The sequence below is a fragment of the Procambarus clarkii genome, chromosome 34, assembly GCF_040958095.1.
Source record: "Procambarus clarkii isolate CNS0578487 chromosome 34, FALCON_Pclarkii_2.0, whole genome shotgun sequence".
NCBI lineage: Eukaryota > Metazoa > Arthropoda > Malacostraca > Decapoda > Cambaridae > Procambarus > Procambarus clarkii.
In genome coordinates, this window is record NC_091183.1 from 36,811,608 (window position 1) to 36,833,157 (window position 21,550).

Here is a 21,550-nt window from a genome sequence, read left to right on the forward strand (position 1 = left end):
CATGTTGTAGTCCATGGTGGCTGGGTATCGTCGAAACTTCGTGAAGGTCGAAAATAGCCTCCATCTGCATGAACCAAAATTCTGGCTCATCTGCGTTGTATGCTGGAAACCTGGTAGATAAATCCATGACGAAGATCTAGTTTGTGACTAGGTGTTCTTTTCACTCACTGGGTGGGCGCTCATGTACTTGTGCGCTAGCTGGCGTTCACAACTGTTCTCGCCTACAAGCATTAGAATTAAACAAACGATTTTATTTTTTCATTTATATACAAGAAGAGAAGGCTACTCTTGAGTCTGTAATATTCATCTGATCACTGGTCTCCCATTTGGTCCTCATTGATTTATCTTACTATTATTGAATGTCAATAACCGTATTATGCAATTTCAATTTCTTCTATTTCTTTCTTTATTATGCACCCCATACCCATCCCGTGGGCGGTGGTGTAAAGGATTACTGAGGCACATAATCGGTTCAGGAACTGAACCCTCTAGTTCGGTTAGCTAAGCAAGTAACAGTGTTTGACGCTAGTTACAAAATTATTAATGTTGTATACACATGTACACACACTCATACATACATGTACACACACACACACACACACACACACACACACACTGTTATACTGTACTGTACAATACTGTTACTGTAATTCTGTTAATTACTGTTAATACTGTTACTGTTTACTGTAATAAACTTTATATATTTACATGTTCTGCAGAATTTACTCTTCAATAAACTTTAAAGCCCCATACTGCCAGTATCTTTCTCCCCCTGATCAGAAAAAGACTTAAAAGCTCCAGGTGTGGACAGAATTCAATCCAATTAACTCGTTAGGGAACTGGTAAATGAACTATGTCTACCACTAAACTTCCTTTTTTAGAAAATCTCTGGATCAAGGGATAGTTCCCTCAAACTGGAAATTATACAAATATTACCCATTTAAAAAAAAGGCAGAAAAAGGCAGGACAATGAAGGTGACGAAGCAGATATAGTGGGACAATGAAGGTGACGAAGCAGATATAGTGGGACAATGAAGGTGACGAAGCAGATATAGTGGGACAATGAAGGTGACGAAGCAGATATAGTGGGACAATGAAGGTGACGAAGCAAATATAGTGGGACAATGAAGGTGACGAAGCAGATATAGTGGGACAATGAAAGTGATGAAGCACATGAATATAAGGTTCACAAGGTGAGACAGATATAGGGAAGTTGGTGAAGCACATGGTGGGAGAGAGAAAATAAGGAGTCACACACACACGCATATATCAGACCAGAGAAGGTGATGAGAGACATGGGGGATATAATGGGAGAGGGAAGGAGGTGAGGAAGATGATGAGGGAGGTGAGTGAGGTATAACCAGTGCCCGGTCCACCGTCCACCAGACAACACCAGGTGAGAGCAGCTCCTACACCAGCCAACCTCACTCCTTCCTAATCCTACACTCTCAAGCTCCGTTACACAGGTGTAACAAGCCCACACAAGTGATCAGTGTCACATAGTTGCACTTGCAGTGAGGCGACGACAACTGAAACAGCAGAATTATTGGTAATCCGAGAAATGGTGTTTGGTGTGTGTGATATATTTTCCCAGTTTAAAGCCAGGAGCTCTGACTGGGGATTCCCTCTTTTGTGATCTTTCACAATATATGTTTGTTTCGTGTTGGGTTAGTTAATTAGTGTGTGCAGGGGGGAAAGATGGTGTTAAGATGCGTGAGTGTCATATATATATATATATATATATATATGGTGAATGTCTTAATATTGAGCCCCTTTGGTTATTGATAATTTAGGAGGAGTATATATGTTGTGGAGAGCCATACTGGCCTGCCAGACGCGCGAGGTGGCTTTAATTCATTCAGACCTGAGAGTGTAGCTACTATGGTGCTCATGGTGGGTGATTGGGAAGTGTCATGGTGCACCTTGGTCATGGTAGGTGCAGCTATGGTACACCTGCACGGAGCACACTGGTAACTGGGTGTTACCTGCGCTCTCACCTGTTGTTCACCCATTGTGTGCTTCCCCCGCATGGTGCTCACCTGACGCTCACTTACGTGGTACTTCCCCGCATGGTGCTCACCTGGCGCTCACTTGCGTGGTGCTTCCCTGCATGGTGCTCACTTGCGTGGTGCTTCCCCGCATGGTGCTCACTTGTGTGGTACTTCCCCGCACGGTGCTCACCTGGCGCTCACTTGCATGGTACTTCCCCGCATGGTGCTCACCTGGCGCTCACTTGCATGGTACTTCCCCGCATGGTGCTCACCTGGCGCTCACTTGCATGGTACTTCCCCGCATGGTGCTCACCTGGCGCTCACTTGCATGGTACTTCCCCGCATGGTGCTCACTTGCATGGTACTTGTACATATTGTATGTACTAGCTGTACCTATAAGTCAACCAATCTTTGTAAAAATTTATTGTATGTATGTACCTTACCTAAATAAACATTTTATTATTTATTTTATTTTTATCAATCGAGAGCAGTACGTCCTAACCAGACGTTATATGATGATATCCTGAACAGTTGATAAATAAAAGTAATTGCGGAACTCCAGTTATCTAATACTTATCATAAATGGTGTAAAACCTTATCATAAGCCAAGGGATTTGTAGATCAGTGTTTAAAGGGAATTTGGAAGTAATAATAACACAGCTGATGCCATCTGTCGGCAGAAGAGAACACTATCAACTGGCTAGTCAATAGTGGCCATAAGATACAGCTTACGCCATCTGTTGACATCAAATTACACTTATAACAAATTACCCCACGAAATACCACTAACGCCATCTAGTTTTTTTCCAACGCACTATAAATAGCCAAACAGCAACCCATAAGGTGGGTTGTTGTGCTCGGGTAGGAGGTTCCAAGCTCCGCCCACAAGTGGTATGGGGTGCATAATAAATGGCATATCATTGGTACATATTCTTTGTTGACATTCACACAACAGCCAATCACAGGAAGGGATCAGCTAAAGGTTCCATCCACTTAATAAATAATCTTTATTCAGCACACCATCCTTGCTTGTGACATTCTGCTTCAACTTTAATCTACCAAAAAAGTGAAATGTTAAGTATTTAAAAGTATTAATATAGTGATAATTAAATACTACAGGATGTAACGGGTGTTACAGAAACATGGGCTGGCTACCTAACTTGGGACGTTATTATTGGGGGTTGCCTTGACACAAATAATGATACGCTGCTCTGCCCTCTTATTCCAGTAAATTATTCAGTTAGATGGAGATTTCTGTCAGGTGCAAAACAGAAATTGTTGTTCTTTTTCACAACACTCTTGTTGTTGTGCACAAGGACCTATTTCTTAGATAAAATTGTATTCATAAAAGAGTGTTGGTATTCCCCGCAACAGCCAATCACAGGAAGGTATTTCTGGAAGCTCGGCCTCCTTATGGACTCAGCACATCGCTCTAGCTCATGGCTCTCTGTTTCATCTCTTGTATATACAAACTATGACTTTTTTCGATTACTGTTATAATTAATAATATGAGATATAAAAGTTTTTACACAAAATAGCTAAATTCTGCTATTAGTCATTAATGTTTTTCCTGCCCGAAACGCTTTGCGTAATAGTGGCTTAAGGCATTGTATGTACTAGCTCCATCTATAAATTGATCAAATTATGTAAAATCTCTTGTATGTATGTACCTTACCTGAATAAACTTCCCTGCATGGTGCTCACCTGGCGCTCACTTGCATGGTACTTCCCTGCATGGTGCTCACCTGGCGCTCACTTGCATGGTACTTCCCTGCATGGTGCTCACCTGGCGCTCACTTGCATGGTACTTCCCTGCATGGTGCTCACCTGGCGCTCACTTGCATGGTACTTCCCTGCATGGTGCTCCAACGATACATCCAGCTGGTGCACAAGTGTTGCTCAGGAGGTGTTTCCTACATGATAATCCAATGATACTCCCAGTTGGTGCTCATCCGGTACTCTTATAACTCAGCTGGTACTTACCTGGTTGGTTGATACCTGGTTGATGGGGTTCTGGGAGTTCTTCTACTCCCCAAGCCCGGCCCGAGGCCAGGCTTGACTTGTGAGAGTTTGGTCCACCAGGCTGTTGCTTGGAGCGGCCCGCAGGCCCACATACCCATCACAGCCCGGTTGGTCCAGCACTCCTTGGATGAAACAATCTAGTTTCCTCTTGAAGATGTCCACGGTTGTTCCGGCAATATTTCTTATGCTCGCTGGGAGGGTGTTGAACAACCGTGGACCTCTGATGTTTATACAGTGTAAAAAAAACTTAGTGCTCAAGGTTCACTCATCCAGTACTCTAATGACCCAGCTGGTACTTACGTAGTGCTCATCTGGTACTCTGATCACCTATAATAATAATAATATAACACTAATTGTTATTTATACGGAAGGATATGGTAGAGTGACACTCCCCTATTTAGTTATCCCCGCGGGTGATATCGAACATGGGGGGGGGGAGGTAAAGGTTTTGAAATTAAAATTGAAATAAGTTTATTGAGGTAAAATACACACAAAGGGATGAGGTAGCTCAAGCTATTCTCACCCCGTTCAGTACATCGTGTTAATACATACATATAAACACATCACAAACAATAAACATATTACCAAACATTCTGAGAGATAAACATCTACATTTCCACCTAAGAGGTGAAGGTAGTCAGGCTTGTATTATGAAGGCTGACAGATCAGCCTCACATTTCATGGTCTCTCTCCTGAATCCATGTATGACTAAACCATCCTAAGAGATGGGGGATATTAGATGAACTCATAGTTAGTTTTTGATCTACAATCTGTAATGCTTCATATAGTATTGTGTAGCAGCACATAATTGTTGTGTATACCTAAGCTTGATAATAAAAATATCGCTGGTTAGCGTTTCAGCTTCCACCGTTCATGCCCCGTACGGTGTCTTGGGAACCCCCAGATAGAGTCTCCATAGTATATATGTCTCCGGCGGGGTGCACAGTCGCTCAGTGATCTCCATATATTTCTTGGTCGTTTAATTAAGATACACGTATCACCGTTTTCTGAGTATCCTACTCTATTCTAAAAGTATGTATAAGCCTAGTGTCCTGGTATACAATAGGCAATATGTACTATTGCATTGTACATCTGCAATAGTACAACCTGTCCTCGGGGAAGAGGCACTCCTGGAGGTAATCACTTCAAATTCACTACATAATTAGTGCTATTATCTACTCTCTATCCATGGTTAGGTTACAGTAAGTTAAGGTTACTAATGTATAGTTAGGTTATTAATATGGTGTTTTAATCTCAAACGTGAAATATGAAACTAAAAAATTATTTGAGTATCCGCTAGAATTTGATTCACAGAAAACCAAATTCTTCAGATCGTTTCAAAGAAAATGAGTTAAGCATTGACTTTATATTTTACACCAATGATTTATAATAAATGTAATTATAACTTGAGAATATTCTCTGTTTAGGACAAAGGTTCACTTGTCAGTTTACAAGAAGACTACTATTGGAACAGTAATATGCTTCCAAACCATCACAAATATCTAGTTAACTATCCAGGAGGTTTGAGGGGGGTGGGGTGGATTGGTGTCTCATTGTAATCACTTTACTCTGAGAACTGGCTATTATATTAATAATAATAATAATAATAATAATAACTAATTTATCAGAACAAACTTATTTTTAAATTAATACACAGTATGTTAAAATTTGCTGAATGCATCTTGAGGGATGGGAGCTTCTTTAACGAGCCTGGCCTGAGGACAGGTTCAGCGTGTATTTACTTATATACAAGAAGCAACATTGGGTTTGTGGGAATACATTGTACTCCCTCAGATATATTGGTGTTCTTTCTCTCGTTTCCCTAGCGTTTCGGGCTATGCGTATTCGTACTGCCATAGAAATAGTGTTGCCGTTGAGTCGGGAATTCAGGAGCTGTTACTGTCGTGGAGGAAGATAATTATGGAGCAAGTAAGTAACCTTGGAGGTTTCCAAGAAGCCCCCAAGTTGAAGGACGAGTTTCTTGTGTGTTGCTGACCTGCCGTCCTTGCTCACGTGCGCCGCGGTGCAAGTTAAATACAAATACAAATATTTATTCAGGTAAAGTGCATACATTGGTGAAATACAAAAGTTGATGGATTTATAGATAGAGCTAGTACATACAATGCCTAAAGCCACTATTAAATAAAAGTTGAGGGCTCCTCCACATGGAAGGGCAGGACCTTGCTTTATTTATGCCAGAATATACAATGGTTTATTTTAAAAAATAATGTAGTGATTAAGGGATATGCAGACGCACGCGCGAAGAAAGTGATAAACACGATCAAAAGTAGATAGCAGCGAATGATAAAGAATGAGTCTCAACATTAATGAGTAGAAATGAATTGTATTTATTTAAAAACAAAAAAATAAAAACAAAATTAATTAAAAGTAGTGAACATTAAAGTTGATAACAATAAATAAGTTGAATACAATGTAGAGAATATCAGCTCATCCGTTGTTGATGCTTAGAGCTAGTCTCACTAAACTTTGCAGGGTGACTGGTGATTGTATGGCGAGTGTCATAGGGTGGTTGAGGTCAACCCCAGTTAATGCCCGTTTTTTAAGAAGGATCAGCGCCTATTCCGAATCCTAGTGACTCCAATGAAGTATGAAAAGTGGATTTGCTTGTCCATGGAGTGTTAGAATAGATTTTATGACTTATCGACGTTATTTCAACATCGATAACGTTGATATCATTGATTCAACATCGATATCATTGACTGGATGTTACTCGAGTATCTTTTGTCCAATGGGAGGAAGCTATAAAAGGTGAGAGAACGGGAGGGAGGGAGGCAGATATATATATATATATATATATATATATATATATATATATATATATATATATATATATATTGGTGGAATACCAAGTTTTTAATGTACTGCAATTGTCTTAATTAAAGCAGGCAAAAATGGTGAAGGTAAGGGTGTGGGCGGTGCAGGTGGTGATGGTGGTGTGTGGGGTGGTGGTGGTGGGGAACGAGGCCCATCAACACCTGCACCAACAACCCCAACAACAGCAAGAGAAGCAACAACAACATGAGCAACATGAAGGGAAGCAACAACGTCTGCCCAACATTGTGATCCTCGTTGCTGATGATATGGGCATCGGGGACTTGGGTTGCTATGGCAACACCACCATCAACACTCCAAACATTGACAGGTGCGTTACTTAGTAATTGTAATGTTAAAACTTGCCTGGATCAATATCCTCCAAATTGTTTAGTATTTTAAGTTTCGATGAGATTAAAGAATAGAATTTTAACCTGCTTGTGCATGGAATTTTCTCAAAGTCATCCTGATATTAAAAGATGTGTATCAGTATTTTTATATAATATAAAACCCACTGACCATGAAGATGTTCAAGCATTAATGTGAGTGTGTAATGCTTGCCCTCTCAGACTAGCTGAAGAAGGCGTGCGACTAACCCACCACGTGGCAGCCTCATCCATGTGCACCCCGAGCCGTGCTGCCCTCCTCACAGCTCGCTATCCTGCACGCTATGGTATCTTACATTAACACATTGGCACCACTGTAATGCTCACCTCTCAGTGTGTGTGATGAAGAGGATCTGAGTGTGTGTGATGAAGGGGATCTGTGAGTGTGTGTGATGAAGGGGACCTGTGAGTGTGTGATGAAGGGGATCTGTGAGTGTGTGATGAAGAGGATCTGTGAGTGTGTGTGTGATGAAGAGGATCTGTGAGTGTGTGAGATGAAGGGGACCTGTGAGTGTGTGTGATGAAGGGGATCTGTGAGTGTGTGATGAAGAGGATCTGTGAGTGTGTGTGTGATGAAGAGGATCTGTGAGTGTGTGAGATGAAGGGGACCTGTGAGTGTGTGTGATGAAGGGGATCTGTGAGTGTGTGTGATGAAGGGGATCTGTGAGTGTGTGTGATGAAGGGGATCTGTGAGTGTGTGTGATGAAGGGGATCTGTGAGTGTGAGATGAAGGGGACCTGTGAGTGTGTGTGATGAAGGGGATCTGTGAGTGTGTGTGATGAAGGGGATCTGTGAGTGTGTGTGATGAAGGAGACCTATGAGTGTGTGTGATGAAGGGGACCTGTGAGTATTGTAATGACTGGCATTTCACATTTTATTTGTTAATTGTATTAGTTATCATTGTAGTTGTAATTGAAAGTAATCTTGTTTCGAGCTGTACATATATACAGAGGAAGCTAGTGATAGTAATTGGCGAGAGACATCGGAGGTCAACTGGTATTAATTAAACACTTGCTTTTGATAAGATAAAGATCGAGGCGCCTAATAGTAGTGATGAGTCAGGAGTTACGAGCTGCTGTGGCCTGCTGGGCCAAGACAGAGACAGAATATATGGAATTATGGGTAGTTATGGTAATTAAAATGTGATAAGGCAAAAATGCTTCTGAGTTAACAGTATTTTATAGTTTGAGTTAAATTGGCTAATGTTAGTAGTTTGATTATAAATGATTTGATCAAGGAGACTTGAAGTATGAAACATGGTTGCTCAATGTAAATAATTTTCTGTAAATTTGTGTAAGCTAACATAACTATGAATGTACAAACATTGACGAATAAGGTTTTGATTATGAATTTAATTTGAAATGAGTTACTTTTAGCCTAAGAGGTCACATATCATTTTGAGCTAATGGTCATTGGGATGGATTTAGCTTGGCTTCAAAGCATGAAAATTGTATGTAAGGACAGTAGAACTCCAGGAGGCCTGGTCGACGACCGGGCCGCGGGGACGCTAAGCCCCGGAAGCACCTCAAGGTAACCAGTGACACAGTGGGTAGGAGAGCAGCCTTGAGACAGCAGTGGGGGGTCATGGCAGCTATTGTAGGGTATTTACGATTATTTTACCTGAATTTTCCTGAGGGCCACTATCTCTAGTGGTATAAATGAAGGTTACCTGTGAGTAAGTGTGATGAAGGGTTCCTGTTAGGTATTTACTGAAGCAGTCTGCATCAAGGGACAGCTGGGTTGAGGTTGGTCAGATCTCTTGTTGTTACTCTTGGCAAGGTTGCAGTGATACTCCTTCTGTAAGGTGGTCTGTGGTCTTATATAGCTCACTGCTGGTAATGTATGGCCCAGTGCTCTTTGTTCGAGGAGCAGCAGCTTGGTGCAGATGTCTGTGTAGCACTTGAAAGTACTGTAATACAGATGTAGAAGTTGCAGCTATTGGCACTGCAGATGCTATTGTACTTGCTACAAATGTAATAAATTTATAATAGTAAGAAAATATGTTGTTGTACCCCTGTGTGCATTGCAGGTCTTGTGGGAGAAAAGGGCACACCCGCTGTCATCGTTCATCTTGCCAGTAAAGTTGGACTCCCCCTGGATGAAGTGACGCTCGCCACTGCCTTGAGTGCTGCTAACTACACCACTGCTGCAGTAGGTAGGCAATATATCTGGCACACTTTTTTCCCCTCATAAACTTTTTTTTTTAATGATTTATAATTGTAATTAATATTTATTTGATATACTGTACCTATACCTGAGGGCCACTATCTCTTAAGTGGCCTTGACGAGGCCAGGAAGCTGTGTACTTGTCAAAAGTCCCCCCACTATTTGTTCTAGTGATTTTAGTGAGCAGGATGTTGAACTGCAGAACTATAATGTCTTGGCATTTACAGCTTCAGTGGGTAATTACCTAAGTGTAATTATGCATTTGGGTATGCATGGGTATGCAGTTCCATGAGTTTATAACCCTATAGGTGAAAAAGAATCTCCTTTTTCCTGTCCTACATTGTGGCTTGTTGAGCTTGAAACTGTTGTTCCTTATTTGTGTTACATCTGACCTTTTAGAGAAGTGGTCTGAATTAATATCCTCCAAGTTATTTAGCATTATGGAAGTTTCAATGAGATCAGCCCTGTCATGCCTGGTCAGTTCAGAGATGGTGGCCCCTCAGGTAAATTATGTGTTAACTGTTATTTCCTTCAAAACAAAATGCACTGAAGTTTGTGGGGCATCATATTGTACATTACATCATCAGGTAAATGGCACCTCGGTCAGAGATGTGACTTGCTGGGGCGAGAGTGTCGTGGGCCACACCTGCACGGCTTCCAGTCTTTCTATGGGATTGCCCTCTCCCTTATAAATGAGATGGCAGGTGCTCAACCCTTCTGGATCTTCTCTTTAAAAGACCCTTTCTATCAGGTAAGTCATATGGTACTGTTTAATAAATGATCCCTTCTACTAGATAGTCACAAAGTATAGTATTGTACAAGTTAATGATCCATTCTACCAGGTGAGTTTTAAAGTACAGTTCTCTAAAAATAAATAACTTCTGCCAGATGAATAATAATTATAAATTTAAGCACATAGTCAACTGTATAAGAAATTAGATTCCCTGCATCTCTTTATATACTTCTAATACAATATTAATACAGTAACTCTTCATTAAAGGGTCAAACACTATATATACTGTATATTAATTGTATTAACATACTAGGTTAATTGTTAGTTTTAAGATTTAACCGAAATGTGGGAGATTAGTGGCCAACCAGTGCATAATTTTTTTCTATACATAAATATTATTATTAATGGATAACTGGAAAAATCGGACAAAATGTCCAGGCATCCTGGGCCAAAGCCTTTGTGAAAATGTCCTCAAAATAGCATCACTAGAGCTTACTACGAAAGGGCCTCCAAAACAATAACTTTGTCCATATCAAGACCACTAGAGATGATGGCCTTACGTAAATTCATGTAAGGTGACATGAGTATTAAAATTCTGTGTAATATGAATGAATTACAGAGGCTAATTGTTCACTGAGAAAGCCTTTTCCATCATTATTAATGTAAATAATAATACAGTAATATTTTACCTGATTTACCTGAGGGCCACTAACCCTAGTGGCCTCGACGAGGACAAGAAGCCGGTGTCTTGTCAAAGGTCCTCCCCATATACCTTGATCTTTTCCAGGTAGATTTTAACACTTAACACAGTTTTGCAGTTACAGCTTTGGTAGGTAGGCAGTTCCATGGGTTTAAAACCCTGTGGGTTAAAAAGCATCCCCTGTTTCTCAGTTCTACATTGTGGCTTGTTGAGCTTGAAACCGTTGCTTCTTGTTTGCGTTCCATCTGACCTTTTGAAGAAATTGTCTGGATCATCATCCTCTAATATGTTCAGTATTTTAAAGTTATTTTAAAATAAAGTTTTTTCAATACTTAAAAGTATTTTAAAAGTTTATTTGTTCAGTATTAATAAAAGAGTACAGTACTGTAATATATATTTATAAAGAAAAATATATACTGTTTATATTACATTGTATGAATACATGGTATAGTGTTGCTAGTTATTTTGTATAAGGTCACTGATCATGCACAGCATTTTGTGCAAATGTTAAAAATAACAATTGATTACAGTACTCATGTTATACCAAAAACAAAGGAGAGAGATTATCTGAGGAAATTTCGATTAAGTGAATTGTTGTGAACCACAGTTGGTTCACAACTGAAAGGTCCAGGGTTCGATATCCATGGCAGGACAGAGATAATTGGGCACGTTTCCTTACACTTGATGCTCCAGTTCACCTAGCAGTAAATAAATACCTAGAAGTTAGCTGATAATTTTGGGCTGCCTCCTGGGAAAGGTCAGTAGAAACCTAGGAAAACATTGATGAGCCTACCAGGCTTCCTGTCCCCAACAATGGGAAACCTTAATTATGATAAAATACAGTACTGTGTACATTGATAAAAATAATTTACAATTAAAAGTAGACAATTTTTTTTCCTTTTAGATGCTGGTGTCATTGTGGGTGGTGAGTACACTGACGCTGTGGTGGCTGAGGTGCCGACGCAGTGTGGTCATCTTGTGCCTGTTTCTGGTGACGCTCGCACTAGCTGCTGCCTGGTTCTTCCACACACACTACCGCTTTCATACCAAACAATGGTGGCAGGTATCTTCCAAGTTGAATTCAATTTTCCTTCAGCATTTGAAAATATAAATGAACAAGAGTAGTGTACATTACAGTACTCATGTACAGTAAAGTATTACTGTGCAGAATTTGATACAGCTTCTCACTCTATATTATTTTTCATTTAATGTACATACAGTATATTGAATTTTGTTTATTTCCACATAATATAAGCTAAACCACTGACACATTTTGTTAGCCTTTATTATTTATTGAGACTTATCTATAGATTACATTTCCCACAAGAATCTATACTTCTGTATATACAGTGCTGTCACATAAGTTAGAATATAATTTATTAAACAGCAGAGAATCAGTCATAATAACTTGCCTGAAAATATATAACCCAACCCTCATACAGAATGAAAAGAAAGTGGTAATGTTTGTGCACATTCTGGACCCATATCAAGTCTAGTGATAGTTGTCCAGGATGCATCAAAAAGTTGTCCCCTTCCTTTCATTTCACATGTGTGGATTGGGTTACTGTATTTATATATGAAACTTTATAAGAAACTATTGTATCTATGCCTAGGACTGTATCATTGAGATACTGTAGCAACTGATAAAAATCCATCAGGTAAATACAGATACAGTAAAAGAATGTAAAAGAATGCAAGAACATTTAAAGAGGTAGTTTATTATTTCTTGAATACCATAAATATAATAAAATTGGTCAGGTAGAACAGTAATCTACATTCTCCACTCACAATCAGGGATCCAGGGTTTGATTCCCTGGTGGGACAGAAATGGTTGGGCATGTTTCCTTTCACCTAATGCTCTGCTCGCCCAGTAATAAATAGGTACTCGGGAGTTAGGTAACTATTGTGGTGTTGCATCGTGGGGAAGGTCAGTAGTTTGGTCTCGGGGTACCTCGAAACAGGCCTAAGTACGGGCTTCCTGTCCCCAGCAAGTTGACACCAGAAATTAAATTGCTGTATAATTATTATATGTATAATGCTATTAATTTTCATTTTGTTCTTCCAAGTATCTGCGTATGATGCTTATAATTTACTGTTATTCAGATTTTTTAAAGGCAAGCAATTACCTGTGTAATTACAGGATGAGCGCTACATTCATGGTGTCCTGTCTTCCCAGTAATCTGTCATATGACACTTTGAAACTACTGACAGCTTTGGCATCCACTTAACTTGTTCCAATCATCTACACTTTGTTTGCAAAAGAAAATTTTCTATTATTTTTTCAGCATCTTTCTTTCCTTAGCTAACCATGCAAGGTGATACTGTACAGTAATTGGATGGAAAATATGTACACCTGTATATACTTTTTATAGAATGTTTAGAAAATTTGAAAAATAAAAAATCTTTGAAAATTATGTTAAGAATTATCTATTCCACATAAGGAATGAAATTAAGGGCAGTACATGTAGTAGACTTATTCATCATTTCAAAACCTGCCAGCTATCATAAAAATTAATGCCAGCTTTAGACTGCTATGAAAGCATACTGAACTTATATGATTCATACTTGTTTATATGGTAAAATATATTGAAAAGTAATCATGGTGTGGTTGATACAGGTGTCACCATGGATGAATAAATACATGAACGGTGTGCTGATGCATGACACAAAAGTTGTGGAGCAGCCGCTGGTGCTGGAAGGCCTTTCTCAGCGTCTTGTGAGCCACTCGGTCAAGTTTATTGCTGACCATGCACAAGAACAACGGCCATTTTTCCTTTACCACTCCTTCGGTCATGTTCACACACCGATGTTCACAGCATCTCATATGGCTGGACGCAGCAAACATGGAAGGTTCGTTGAAAGACTGTTAATGTTCATCCCTCATTATTCTGTCACGGATAATGAACATACAGTATATATACTGTATGCCGATGTTATTATTAACTGTTTTCATATTCATTTTATTGTCACATACTATTGGTATTTAGTGGTAGATTTAATTCAAATTTCTTATGTTCAGAATATTAACAGTCTAAGACCTAGTATAATTTGATCAATACATGTTTTAGTTATTCATTGACCTATTTCTAAAAAGTATACATAATATGACTAAGATTAAAAGAACACAATTTAAGGGGGAAGTAATGCAATCAGCCAATAACAGCATATAGCTGTACACATTTAAGGGATGCAAGTGCTCAGTTATATGAGCAACGCAAACAATCCTGTTTCTCATGCTAATTGGAAGGGCAAGTATACAAAAACTTGAAAGTTACACCAAGTGCTTCTCAACCTGCTCATGTTACCTTCCACACTCTTTTACATTCATAGTTATCACACTACAGTATATATATTGTCACCTGTATCACTCTGTTCTTCTAAGAAAATTCACTATTTTGCAGTAATAGTATGATGAATGTAACTGAGTGTAGATCACAAGAACATCACAAAACATCACATTATTAATAAATACACCTTAGTTTTCTAGTCTGACTAAATAATAATAATGTTAATGATGATGATAATTCCCCTTGTCAGGAACAGTATACCTGTGCTTAGGTTTATGAAGGTCTTCCTAGGTCAACTACTTACTTTTTCCAGGATAGAACCCACAACAGTTGCCTAACTCCTGGGTACAGTACCCATTTGCTGCTAGGTGAACAGAAGCATCAGATGAAAGGAAACATACCCAACCATTTCTGTTCCACCTGTGGAACAACTGTGTTTCTAGATAATGCATTAAGGATCTAGACCACTGTGCTACAGGACCTATGCATATAAAGGGACCTAAGTTATAGCACACTTTCTAAATAGTAAAGAAATGCCTGATTGCCATATAATAAGAAGCTTACCCCTTGCCCTTGTTATAGAAATTGCATAATTAAATCACATGTACCAAGGAATCTTGTGCCACTACTTCACCTAGTACTGTACTGCACTATGCCCACTAGAATTTATGTATGTAAAATTTACTATATGTACATATTGTACTTCTCTCAACTTCCAAATTACTGCAAATTCTCAGTGTACTGTATCTCGTTCACTGGTACTTAAAGTTTTACTACACTCCCTGTAACTTAGAAAGTGTTAATACATACTACAGGTAATTTGTTACCATTAAGACTTTCCCAAAACATTACAGTATGTGTATTAATGGCTGAACAAGAATGTAACATGGACACCAGTATTGTTATATGCCCCAGTGTTAGTTTTGTAAGTGTTTTTAATAAATAAACTCACCTAAATCTTAAATTTTCAACAGTAAGTATAAACTTGATTGTAGATATGGTGACAATGTTGAAGAAATGGATGCTGGCGTGGGAGACATTTTGGACGCCCTCAAACAACACGACTTGGATGAAAACACTATAGTTTACTTCCTGTCGGACCATGGTGGACACCTCGAAGCTATAGATGATGCTGGCCAGCGTGTTGGAGGCTACAATGGCCACTTCAAGGGTCAGTTTATAATAGTCATCCAGGATGTGATATGAAAGTATTTACCTGAATTTCCCTAAAGCCAACTATCTCCTTAGAAGTCTCGACAGAGACAGGAAACCGGCAGCTTCTCAAAGTATACTTTGAGAGGATATTAATACAAAGTATTAATACAAAGTATTAATACTTTGTGATATTAATACAAAGTATTAATATCCTCTACCATTGTTCCTGAGGATTTTATCTATATGGGTTTTAAACTTAAGTAATCTCTTGGTATTTACAGTTTCGGCATGGAGATAGTTCCATGGATTTATAAAATCTTATGGGTGAAACAGCACATGCTGTTTTGTCCTATATTTTGGCTTCTTAAGCTTGAAGTTGTTGCCCTTGTATGCATTAGATTTTGCTTTTTAAAGAAGTGATCTGGATTAATATCCTCTAACTTGTTCAGTATTTTAAAAGTCTCAATGAAATAAATCCTATCATGTCTGGTTTGCAGTGTTAGTCATGTGGCCCTCAACTATTCCTGGTATGAGAGTTGACTTAGTTCCAAGATGATTTTTATCACTCTGTGTTGAACTTTCTCCAGAGCAGACATGTTCTTTTGAAGATAAAGTCTACATGCTTGGATACACTAGTCCAAATGGGGGGTGAACCAGAGACTTGTACAGTTGAATATTCCTAAGCTTAGGTTGTCTTTTTTTTATTGTAGCACCCAGTTGTTTGGCAACTTGTATTTACAACACAAATTACTACAACAAAATGCTGTAGTAATGCTGCAAGTAACATATTAATAGTTGATAGTAGCTTATGACCTCTATGACTGTAAACAATAAAGCACAATGTTCAATAAAGCAATAGTTCTTAATCATCATAAACATCACATACTAAATAAAAAAATCCACAAAATAACAGGTGGCAAGGGCATGGGAGGTGCCGAGGGTGGAATACGTGTGCCAGGAATCTACCGATGGTCAGGATACCTTCCTGCTGGGGTCACTGTGGATGCTCCGACCTCTCTGCTTGACACGATGCCCACGCTTCTCGACCTGGCTGGCCTCCCATCTTTGCCCAAACTCCTGCCTCACCTGCCTCCCAGGGTAAGTTTATAATAATAGTACAGTACCACTGTCTACAACATAGAGCAAAGACTATGTTTAAACAAATATTTGCTAAATGCCAAGACATTACTGTAGTTCAAAATCCAGTTGAAACTATTCTTAAGAACAATAAGAAGGCCTTTGACAAGCTGCTGGCTTCCTGCCCCCTATCATTCAATGCACTACAACATGCCTGTTAAACACACACCAATTTTTTGAAAGTTACAGATATTTGGGAAAATGTTTAAGACAATCTAGACACTTGTGCAAACTTTGGTTAGTGAAATACCCCTGTACTCAAGTTCCCAGGCTGACCTAAAAATACAAAACATTATTTCAGTACCATCAGTCCAAAACAAAAGTACTTACTACAATATTGTACATGGTGCTCAAGGCATATACCAGTGGCCAGAGAAGAGGAAAATTGTGATGTTGACCACTGAATAAAAAATAGAGCTCATTAGGTTTCCCACCCAGTGCTTTAAACTCGCACTGTATCAAGTGCTACCCAATCCCCCAATATATGTATCTAAGCCATACAACTTTACCATTGTAATCATTGCTGTCCTGTAATATCACCTTATATCATGGTTGTTATATTGGATGCATGTTTTACTGCAGTATACCTCTAAATAATCCTCAAATTATGCTACAATGCACCTGTTGATAACCCTCATATTTTATTTTAATGTACCTAGTAATCTTTGTCAAATTTTCTTACTATGTACAGTACCTGTAAACATTTATTCAATTTTACTAGAAATTACCAACTTAAAATTATGTTAGATTAAGGACCTGCCTGAAACGCTATGCGTCCTAGTGACTCTACAAGAATGTAAAAATATCAACGCTATGTACTCTCATAAACACAATGTACCTTCTTGTATATAAATAAATAAATAAATTAGAAAGGTTAAAAGACAAAACAATCATAAAGATTGTTTTGTCATCATTCATCATACAAAGTGATGAATGAGCACAGCTATACAAACATGCTAGTTACTTGGGAGAGGTCAGTAGGGACAGGCTCAGATAACAGGTGATCCACTATAAATAAAAGACCTCACTCATAAATTGAACAAATTTGGAATGTTTGAAGTATAATTTTATTTACATTTTTGTCAACTCGTGAATCAAAAGATTAACCTGAATTATTAAATCTTGTGCTACTAAATCACATAAACTACTACAGTATTTAAAAATGCAACTCATTCATCAGTACCATTTCATATTAACTATAATATGGCCATTAGTTTTAATTTACTTAAAATTTACTGTACATCTGTTAGCTTACAAATCACTGCAAATTCTCAATATAGTACAGCATACATCTCGACTAATTTTACATCAAGACTTGCCCAAAACATTATATTTGTTAGTGGCTTTGCATGAATATAAGTTACACACTAAAATTGTTCTAAAACCCATTGTGATATATTAAGATTTAAACAAAAAAAATTTTCATGGTAAAGATATCAAATCTTATTTACTTTATTTAGGACCTGGATGGAGTAAGCATTGCAAAATTGTTAACCAGCGGAGAGTTTCCGCCCTCCCGCTCCTTGCTGCACCACTGTGGTCGTGACATACATGCTGTCAGGATTATTCAAGGTAAAATATATTCACCAGGATTAGTAAAAAATCTCAGATTTATCCTAGGCACTTGACGTCATGTGTGACAAAGGTAATTTACACTCAACCAACTAAGATGACTATCAAGAATGTTTCCTCTTTACATTCAAAACAACTCAGAGTTGTTTTGTTACTTAGTAAACTATTCACTCTACTGTACTGTACTGTACTTGCCTAGTTGTGCTTGTGGGAGTTGAGCATTGGCTCTTTGGTCCCACCTCTCAATTGTCAATCAACTGGAGTACAGATTCCTGAGCCTACTGGGCTCTATCATATCTACATTTGTAGATATATATATGTCAGTGTTTTTGCTTTGTAATGCAGTTCTGTAATTATACTCCCCTTTAATCTGGGTTTGTTACAGTAAACCAGACAATGCAGGTTATAACATAGGACATCCAGTGTGCTGTGTACTTTTCATGCTGTGTGATTATATATATGCACTACATTCAGAGTAATAACTAGCTAAAGGAAATTTTGTTTTTAAATAAGTAGCATAGATCAAAAGCATTTTTATGGTCAATATTGTATTGAGGCTTCAAGTTGTTTTTTAGCTTATCATTGAAGCAAATGGGTTTTCTCTACAATATTATTATCCCATTTTTACACGACATGAACAGTGGACACGACATCCAAGAGTAACGGTAATTCAACGTCATCAAAATTGATTCAACGATGACTTGATGTTGCTCTTGGATATTGTACCCACTGGATGTTGTGACCACTTGTAACAAGACTTTCAAGCTTATTCACCTTTTGCTTGCTCTGTCTTGTCTGATTTGTTTGCCATGACTTTATACCTGTATGGATTTTAATCCGAGAAAAGACTTAATCACTGCATTATCAATCATTGAAAATAACGAAGTTCATTGGCATCTGGCATAGGTTAATTCTCTTTTTTTTTCATGTTGATATTGGCCATAATATACAATAGATTAATATAATGTATCTTTGAATAAAATATATTGTACTTCCTATCAGAAAATTTGGCCTACAAACTGCAGCTGGTGGGATACAAGTGGAAGCCTGGCAGTACCCAGTGTGGCTGGGGCATCAACAAATTTTGCTCATGTTTTGATGTAGAAGACTATGGCTATGAACCTCAACTTTTCAACCTCAGAGACGACCCATATGAGGATAATCCCATTCCTACTAACAGTACTCAGTAAGTACCAAAATATTCATTACTGTATTGGAGCTTTATTATAATTTATGTACATTCAAATTATAGAGCGCTACATATAAGGCATTTTTGTTTCTGGTTTAAAGAATAATTTGTGGCACAGTAGAAGAATGACTGTTCCAGACTTGGGTTTGATATTACAGTGCTGTAAATTCCAGACAGAGCTAATTATGATCTGTTTTGCCAAACAATAATACCATTCTTACTATAATGACATTACCTACAAAAAGTACAGTACAGTATTCACAAAATATTAACTGTCATCCCTGATCCCTGGACATTGTACGTGAAAAGAGATTTCTACTTATAATCATGTTATACTGATGGTGTGTTTGTACTGTAGAGTTCCAATTTTTAGTAGCTAATTGAGTATATACCATCTGCAAGAAATACAGTTTTGACCCAAATTGTCAGGGGTCACTTTGTGATCCTGACAGTTCTCACAAATATATTTTCACTTGTCTGTAGTAAGTCGGGTATTTGTCAGGATGCTCCACTTGCTGGAGATATTATTTCATTTCATTTTAATATAATTTGTTTATGTTCAGACATCATAAATCTTTAATGCAATGTATTAAATCACTTAAAACTTTTAATTATTTTGTAGGTATATGCAGGTGACTATGGTACTGAAGCAGTTCTTGGCTGAGTGGAAAGTGCGTGTACCCTACCCACCTTCACAGTTTAAAAATGTTACTAACACTATGCTCTCCCTTTGGCTTCAACCATTCCGTTCATTTTGGTAATGTTTAGGTAAGAGGTGCATATAATATGTGTTAAAAAATGTTGTTAATTGAGACCAAATATGTGGGTATATACTGTATGTGCCTTACATTCTGTACCTTTTTCTTGTACAGTATAGTGTTATTCCTAGGACTTAATTCATTATTTTGTTTAGTGCGAAATATACTGTTGGAGGATATAGCAATTTATTTGATCCTAAAGAAAAACAAGTCATTCACAGCGTTCTACCCCATACACCTGGTAGGTTTATTATACTCGGACACATTGGGTTTTTTCGCTAACATCCTATAAAATCTCATCAAGAACTAGTTAATGTGATATTCCTACATGTAGCTTCCCCTTGATAGGGCCAGGAAGCCTGTATGGGTAGAATATTTAGTTAAGAATTATTTAAAGTATAGTGTCACAGTGATCTTATTTCTTATAGCTTATTTATTTATACAGTATACTGTATATATAAAAGGTAAAATGGGTTGTGGAAGTACATACATTGGTGATTATGTGGTACAGTCTTACAAAGCCACTAACACACATTACATTTCAGGCAGGTCCTAAAACTAACACATAATCTAACTAAAAAGCTTACACTACAGTCCCCGTCGCGTAGTGGTAAGACACTCGCCTGGCATTTCGCAAGCCCTTTGTCCTGGGTTGTATCCTGGCCGGGGAGGATTTATCGGGTGCAACTCCTTAACTGTAGCCTCTGTTTAACCCAACAGTAAAATAGGTACCTGGTTATTAAACAATTTGGCGGGTCATATTCAGGGAATATTAGGATTAAGGACTTGCCTGAAATGCTAAGCATGCTATTGGCTGTACAAGAATGTATGGCCCCTTGCACGTATATATAAATAAATAAAAAATAAAAATAATTTACAGTTAACTTTAAATTAGAAGGTAAAAGTCAGTCAGTCTTGATTAAAAAATAAATGTATGATAGGTATATAATGACAGAATTTTAATATAGAAAATTAATATACGGTATCAATATAAAGTAGTGATAAAAGAAATTAAATTGATGTACAGTAGTTGTATTTCTAGATACTAAAACACTAAGCGAGTTAGTAGCACAATGTGGGATATTATGGTGCTGAAATTACCCAGTGGGCACAATATCCAAAGGCAATACCAATTCAAAGTCAGTAACGTTGAATGCAGCATCAAAACAACATCACTATGTAAAATAGTTCCTTATATTGGGTCCTTTTACTTGCACAGCATGTTTGCATAGATTTAGTCTGACTGGAATTATCAAAGAGAGATTTATTTCTGGTGTGATTTTCACGGGTCCTATTGTATCAATATAGGATGAGTTTCAATAAAGGATTTGAATTTAGGAATAAGGCTTTTCAAAGTGTAAATAACACACGAGAATGTGTGGATAATTCAGTGGGAAAATTAACTTTTTCTACAACTCCATCCCAACACTTATTTATAATTTCACTCTAGCCTGTGCATATACTGTATTGTAATTCCATTCTTGCCTCTTATAAATCATATCTTTTTTTATTAACCTGCATCAGGCCCTTATAATTCCTCTCTATCCTTCTCATGCCGATTCACTCCAATCTTCACTTTGTTATTCCTCTCCGGCTTCTCGGTATAATTTTACTCCGACAGT

At 38.0% G+C, this 21,550-nt stretch overlaps 1 protein-coding gene across 5 annotated transcripts; it reads left to right on the forward strand.

Annotated features, from left to right (window-relative positions):
• The first annotated feature begins 1,331 nt into the window (after positions 1-1,331).
• On the forward strand, positions 1,332-20,105 carry LOC123762038 (arylsulfatase H). 5 transcript variants are annotated; one of them, XM_069335829.1, is made up of 13 exons: positions 1,369-1,396; positions 5,840-5,942; positions 6,917-7,176; positions 7,415-7,518; positions 9,261-9,386; positions 9,985-10,148; positions 11,735-11,893; positions 13,448-13,680; positions 15,113-15,288; positions 16,186-16,370; positions 17,870-17,981; positions 18,984-19,167; positions 19,793-20,105. In XM_069335829.1, the coding sequence occupies exons 2-13, from the start codon at positions 5,934-5,936 to the stop codon at positions 19,929-19,931; spliced, it is 1,851 nt and encodes a 616-aa protein (XP_069191930.1). In that variant the 5' UTR covers positions 1,369-1,396; positions 5,840-5,933; the 3' UTR covers positions 19,932-20,105. The 5 variants fall into 5 exon arrangements, with proteins under 5 accessions (XP_045604190.2, XP_045604189.2, XP_069191930.1 ...); XM_045748234.2 differs by lacking the exon at positions 5,840-5,942 and having other exon boundaries at positions 1,332-1,396; XM_045748233.2 differs by lacking the exon at positions 5,840-5,942 and having other exon boundaries at positions 1,363-1,549.
• The last annotated feature ends 1,445 nt before the right edge of the window (positions 20,106-21,550 follow it).